At 37.4% G+C, this 7,433-nt stretch overlaps 1 protein-coding gene across 1 annotated transcript; it reads left to right on the forward strand.

The window, feature by feature from the left end:
- Positions 1 to 537: 537 nt before the first annotated feature.
- LOC137737508 (uncharacterized) lies at positions 538 to 5,736 on the forward strand. Its single transcript, XM_068477013.1, has 9 exons — positions 538 to 1,083; positions 1,160 to 1,252; positions 1,513 to 1,617; positions 2,199 to 2,351; positions 2,788 to 2,886; positions 2,983 to 3,111; positions 3,662 to 3,841; positions 4,369 to 4,485; positions 5,309 to 5,736. The coding sequence occupies exons 1-9, from the start codon at positions 724 to 726 to the stop codon at positions 5,471 to 5,473; spliced, it is 1,401 nt and encodes a 466-aa protein (XP_068333114.1). The 5' UTR covers positions 538 to 723; the 3' UTR covers positions 5,474 to 5,736.
- Positions 5,737 to 7,433: the final 1,697 nt, after the last annotated feature.

Below are 7,433 nucleotides of genomic sequence, written 5' to 3' on the forward strand. Positions count from 1 at the left end.
ACGGCTAGCATGCCTCGACTTTGGTCGGGGTGTGTCAGCTATTGTCATACCATACCAACCGAAAATTTTGACATCCCAAAATTTGGTTTACCAAAAGTTTAGTATGGTAATAGTAATGAATTTTTCCATAACAAAAATTTGGTATGATAATTGGTACAAGAGTTTTGGTACAGTAAAACAACCGAACCCACCCTTACTACTACGATAAATGATATTCTTTTTCCCTTGTAAGTGACAGGTCTTAAGGGGCGAATTTGAACTATATTATTATGGTTGACCTATTGTGAGGTTTAGCACACTTCCTAACGTAACGTAAATAATATTATAGGAAAACTAATGAAAAGAGCTTGAAAATTTTGAGTTTTAACAATAAAGACAAAATAAAGGGTAAAGTGAATAATACTAAGTTTGACTTTTTAGTGTAAAAATATAATTTTTTGTTAAAATAAATAATATCATGAACTTTTCGCTAAAAATCTCTGATATTACTTGTGAAGAATAAAAAAAATAAAAAAAAATAAAAGGTCAAAGCACACACCTCACCTCAATCAATCTCTCTCCGTTCTGTGTCACCGGCACTCGTCTTCCTTCCTCGGACAAGGGACTCGTGGCGACAAAACAAGCAGAAGAAAGAAGCTCCGTCGTCAGCTCACAGAAACACTCCGAAAAGAAATAAAGAAACCCTAGACATTCAATCCAATCGATCAAATTCCCCCAAATTGCATGTTTCACTCACCTCAAATGGTGAAGAAGCGAGTCCCCGAATGGCTCAACAGCTCGCTCTGGTCCTCCTCCACGCCCTCCCCTTCCATCGACGATGATCTCGTCCAACGCTACACCTCCAATCCCACCGCCGCCGCCGCCGCCACCACCACTCCAATTTCTAGTTATTCTGTCTCCGACTCTGACCCGCCTTCCACGGTTGACCCCCCAATCCCTGTTGCCCCTCCCAAATCCACCAGAGAAGACAAGCATCTTCCCGAGCCCCAATTCTCAGATTCATTTCCGGATCAGGAAGACAAGAGCAACAACACTGCTCCATCCCCCGAAGATATCTCCAGACAGTCTCAGCTCTTGGCCGAGGTTTGCCGCTCACTCTCTCTCCCTGTGCATGTATTGCTGATGAATGATTGGGTTTTTCTTAATTTTGTGTTTGCAGCTGTCGAGGAAGGTGATTAATTTGCGCGAATTGCGGAGAATTTCATCTCAGGGCATACCAGATGGTGCTGGGATACGGTCTACAGTTTGGAAGGTGATAATGTTTCCGTTTTTTTTTTTTTTTTTTTTAATTTTTATTTCATTTAGTGTTTAGGACGTGTTTGTTTCTAGAGAAAATGTAGGCAATTTCTCGGAAATTTAGCTTTATGATGGACAGAATGATGCTTGAGGACTTGAGAGTTACGCATCTAGCCGATGGAGCAGGACATAGTAAAAGAAGTGTGCAATTCTGATTTTACCTGTTGCAGACAAGGAACTGGATTAGTTTTAATGGTTGATAATTGTTCCTTGCAGCTTTTACTCGGATATCTACCACCGGATCGGGGACTTTGGTTGTCCGAGTTAGCTAAAAAGAGGTCACAGTACAAGCATTTTAAAGATGAGCTTTTGATGAATCCTGTAAGTCATGTTTACTGTTTTATCTCTGTCATTTTATCTTCTTGTTTGGATTTTGAAGATCAAACAGAAAAGCTAGATTGATGACATAAGGTTAAGTGGTTGCTTTGATCTGAAGGGCAGCTAACGGTTTTCTATATTGGGCAAACATTTCTCTAGAAAGTTGCTACAAGTTTTAATCACAGTTGTTCAAATTCATAGAGATGTTGAAGAATAAGAAAAATTGATAAGATTCAAGCATCAGCTGGTAATCCTATTAGTGAAAAGATTGGTTAGCGGCCGATTTTTGTCCTGGAAAGACTATGTCATTAAATTCATTCCTGAAATTGAGGGGAGCGTAACCCACCAAGTTTTACTGCAAATGTTAGTCTTGCCATCCATGGCAGTACAGTTATCTTTGTTTCTCCTTGTAGTATTTTATATTGCATGTTTCTTGGTGACCGCTTAGCCAGCTTTGTGGGATTTTAATTTGTTAAGATAAATTGAAAAATGAAAGGTCTTAATATGCTATGTGGTTCATACATTTTTGCATTTTTTAAATTCTGTGATAAATGGCTTTCTGAATGTTGCCTTTGGCTAGTCAGTCAGAAATCACAAGGAAGATGGATAACTGCACTACTTGTGACAATGATGAATTAAAATGTCAAAGCAAGGGGTTGCTATCAAGATCAGAAATACCTCATGGGGAGCATCCATTGAGTCTTGGGAAGTCCAGTGTCTGGAATCAATTCTTCCAGGTAATTACCCATTTGACTTGCTCAATTGATTTACCGAGCAAACTTACTTGTGATTTACCGAGCAAACTTGCTCAACTGATTTATCAAGAGAACTTTCTTCCAATTCCATAATGTGCACAATGCAAAATAATGTTTTTTATAAGCCAACTCTGTAAATAAATATTTTTCAGAGTAATAAAAATTATGGTACAAACAAACCAACTGTTTTTTTGGCAGAATTGATAAGAGACGCAAGGTTTTCAAGTATAATTGGGATGTGCTTCAGTTGTAAGTCAAGAGCATAGCTTGTTTTGGCCATATGTCTGATATAACTCATATTTCCAATTTTTTGTGTAAATCTTAGTTCCTTGTCATGTTGTACCATTATAGAATGGTGGTTACAATTTCTGGTGCAAAACCTCATTTTTGTATGTAACTCCAATTTTGGGTCATGTAGGACACAGAGATCATAGAACAAATTGACCGAGATGTAAAGCGCACACATCCAGACATGCACTTCTTCTCAGGAGACTCTCAAGATGCCAAATCTAATCAGGTTTTTGTTTTATGTCCAGCTCAAACTATGGTACAGACCCGCCATAAGATTGTCAAATACAAGCCATTTGGCTGACTACGTATATAACAATTTCAGGATGCTTTGAAGACCATCCTGGTTATATTTGCAAAGCTAAATCCTGGTATAAGATATGTTCAAGGGATGAACGAAATTTTGGCACCACTGTTTTATGTATTAAAAAATGATCCCAACGAGGAAGATGCGGTAAGAATGCCATATGTTTTTTCTATTTAGTTTACAAGCCACTCTGTATTTAAATTTCAGACCATAGCATGTTCTATGTGAGGTTTAAAATTTAGGTACTCGGTGTTTGGAGATGTTGACTTTCTGGTTGTCATTCATTTAATTTGAAATGCATGTTCTTCTGGTATATATATTCATATGGTATGCATTTCCAGACTTGTAGGCTTAATTATGAAAAAAGGGTAACGTGCACAAAATAAGGGGCAAATGTTGACCCCAACTCACAGGTGGCAGAATTTAATTCACCTGAAGAAAAAGAATTGAGAGCAGTTTATCATGAAAACCATTCAGCATTGCCTATGTTTTCTCCATAACAAAAGAAAATATTGAGCAACTGATTATAGTGTTGGCTGTGAACGATAAATTGTGTTAATGTGTGGGCAAGGGATGGACACAATGATATACGTCAGTTTGTTGTCATTATGCTTTTGTGCATTAACACTTTCATTATCATTCTATTTATCATATTAGGTCACTTTTGCTCATTGTTTCCAAATTTCAAGTTTTGTAGGCCTCTGCTGAAGCAGACACGTTCTTTTGTTTTGTTGAATTATTGAGTGGCTTCCGTGACCATTTCTGTCAGCGACTCGATAATAGTGTTGTTGGAATTCGTTCCACAATAACAAGATTGTCACAACTTTTGAAGGAACATGATGAAGAGCTATGGCGTCATCTCGAGATCACAACCAAAGTAAGACATTCTCTATCTTTGAATATGTTTTTCTCTGAATCAAAATGGGTGGCTAATGGTCGAGTGTGGCACACTTGGTGTATCTTCTGTTTACTGATTTTTGTAGCTAGATAAGGTAATCATTGTGCATATGTTTTACGAATTTGAACAAAACCTTAAAGGTCAAATTATCTGTTATCAAAGTTTTTAATGTTAATTTTCTTTTCAATACGCGCTTTATTACGCCTCGAATAAATATTGCCTTGAAACTAATTTGTTATTAGATTCTTTCTATTTCTGGGTCCAAGCTTATCCAGTGACTGCCTATCACTTTCTTTTACTAATCTCCTAAAAGATTTGATCAAAGTCAATAATTTTTCGAAGATGGCTGAGAGAATTATTATGTCACCTGTTGACAGCCTTAGAAATAGTAAAATAGTGCTTAAATATTCATCATGTTAAGGTTTTCAAGGTGATTCGAGAATATCATATTTAGGTCGCCAGAATTCTTTATATAGGACTGACTGGGTTCTTATTTTAAATGACAGGTCAATCCCCAATTTTATGCATTTAGGTGGATCACCCTCCTCTTAACCCAGGAATTCAATTTCGCAGACAGCCTTCACATTTGGGACACACTTTTAAGTGATCCCGAAGGTCCTCAGGTAGTATCATATCCTTTCCGACTTTAGGTTACTTATTATTACCTCTCCTTTGTTTTCAGGGTGTTAATCACCACCCTTAGATTGTCAATAATATCCAATGTATTAAAAGCGTGAGGCGTAGGCGAGGCGTCCGAGCGATAGCCGGGCCTAGGCGTGAGGCGAAGCCTTACGAGACCTTAAATAATAGGGGACAGGTGAGAAAAACAGAGGAAACAGATGAGAAAAACAGAGCAAACAGGAACTCTTGGGGTTTTAAAAATAAAAGAAAAACACTTGGCCCAAAACGACGTCGTTTTGGGCCAAGTCATTTAAAAAAAAAAATTTAAAGACTTGGCCAAAACGACGTCGTTTTGGACCAAGTCTTTAAAAAAAAAAAAAAAAAATTCCTTCTTCTTCGCGGTTGTCTTCCTCGTGAAGACGCCGCACACCTGCAACCCTAAACCCAGATGGCAGAGCCTGAAAACAGAGCATTCTACTTCGATTTTGGGTTGCGGATGGATCTAGGAACGCCCGCCAACCGCCTTTAGGCACGCCTCAGCCGCCTAGTCTCGCCTCAACCACGCCTCGGCAAGTTTTCGCCCACTCCCACTGGGCAGAGGCGTTATCACTCCCACCCCGTCTCCAAAGCCGTCTAGGCGCGCCTCGGGGCGCGTCTTTTTAAACATTGATAATATCTGACCAAATAAAAAAATATCAATCTTGCTTGTGGTTGAGGTCCTGAGGACTAAGTCACTCCGCACTTTTTGGGTTTGCCTTTGCTTTTGGCTCTGTCTTTTGTTTGTTCGTTCGTAGGCTAACGATGAATCTAACTAACAAATTGTAGGAAACCCTTCTTCGAGTATGCTGTGCAATGTTGATTCTCATTCGGAGGCGCTTACTAGCAGGTGATTTTACCTCAAATCTCAAACTACTGCAGAACTATCCTCCAACAAACATCAGCCATCTGCTCTACGTTGCCAACAAGTTGCGTGTACAATCCTCTGGCTAATTTACCTTACACAACCGCACTCCCTTTTTATTTTTCTCTTCCATCATTTCGTGATTCAAATGTCCATGTTTTGTAAATGACTGGGTGTATATGATCTTAGAGTAACAACTGATTGCTTTAAATTAATTAATTTGGTAGAATAGTCTGAATAGTCCTCATCTTTACAAGGATGAATTGTTGAATGTGGATTATTTTTTTTGTTGGGACACTAGTCATACGACTTGTTCCGTCGTTTGTCGAATGGATTGCGGTTATGTTCTGTATATTTAGTTTAAATTTTGTTCTTTTATCAATATTTTATAAATTCATATCGCTATAAACCGGTCGACCTATTGAATTTCAGTCGGACTTGAGTGGTAGCGAAACTAGCAGAGGTTCGGTATGGGATCCTACGAAAATGGAATTTTGAATCCGAAACCAAAAATTTTCGGGAGGGAATTTGAAGATCAATTCCAAATCAAAATTTTGGTATTCTCAATTTTCAAGATTTTCGAAATATTTTCGGTATTTCGGGATGGTTCAGTATGATTAAATTTCATATAAATTGGAATACCAATCATTCTTACCAAGTCTAACTAACTTGGAACCAAAATAAAATAAGTATAGTAACAAATCCAAAAGCAAAAAAATAAGTTACAAAATATGTTTGAAAACTAACCATACGATTTTTTGATTTCGTATTGAAGAAATATACACATTTGGTTGAGAAGCAACAGTGCAGGGTGAGTGTGTGAGAGGTTTGTACCGGCATATGTGGCGATAAAAGGTTATGGTTATTACCTGTAGACCAAATGGAAAAGTTAAAATTCTAGAAATCCAAGAGTTGGATGACAACGTTGAACAAATGGAGCAAGAGGCTATGGTTACTACCTGTAGACCACACCAATTATATTGCTACTAGTAGTTTGCAACAATTCAAATGTCCTTTTTCAGTACTTGAATTCAACTTCAACTATAACATGCATGCAACCAAAATAAAATAAGTTGAGTAACAAACCCAAAAGCTAAATTAGCAAACTATAGTTCCAAAATAAAATAAATTCCAAACCAAAAGCAAAATGAAAAGCTTAAATATATATAATAATATAGATATAATATTTATTTTTGTTCAGTATGGGATTACTGAAACATTGAAAAGACAATACCGATCCCATACCGAAATTTCGGAATCAGTTCGGTATGTCATCCCGAAAGTTTCGGGAATTTTAGTTTGGGACTTTTATGGTTTAATTCGGGAATTTTGGGATTTTTTTCCAACCCTAAGCAGAGTAGGGTTAGTTCAGATGTACCTATTTTGAGATTTGAGATTGGCAATGTGGGCTATTGGAATAGAGCTCATCCCAAATGGGTAGAACAAAAAGCTATTCAGGAGGAGATTTGAAATAGCCCCTATATTGACAAATCACTCGCAAACAACGTGAAATTATGTCCCGAGGTTGCAAATCACAATTTGACACATGCATAAAAAACAAGATTAAGGCCGCCTCCTTCGAGCTTGGGAGCTTTTGAAATGGACAGATATATCAGCTCAAGTGCATAAGAACCAGAATGAGCATACCAAAAAATGTTTATAGTAATTATGCATTTTGTTAAGGTATAGAAAAATCATTAGACTATGGCCATAAATGGCAGAATCATACAAGCAAGTCAAACCAATATATTACAATAAATCACATGTATTGTATATGTTTAGATCGCAGCATAACAAATTAGTCAACTATCGACGTGTCTCATGTTGTGTACACTCCAGCCGCTTGATCATGATCAAGAAGAAACCAGAAATTCAGACTCGGTGAAAAATCATCAACTTGTATCATCAAGAGGAGCATGAAAGATGAGTAAATATCCGAATGATGAGTAAACCAACATGGAATTGTTTGTGAAAGAGGTCAAGAAAGGAAATTTCTTCAAAGGAAGTATTTAAACAGAAAGAAAATATGGATATCATGATTACCTCAAA

The sequence above is a fragment of the Pyrus communis genome, chromosome 6, assembly GCF_963583255.1.
Source record: "Pyrus communis chromosome 6, drPyrComm1.1, whole genome shotgun sequence".
Lineage (NCBI taxonomy): Eukaryota > Viridiplantae > Streptophyta > Magnoliopsida > Rosales > Rosaceae > Pyrus > Pyrus communis.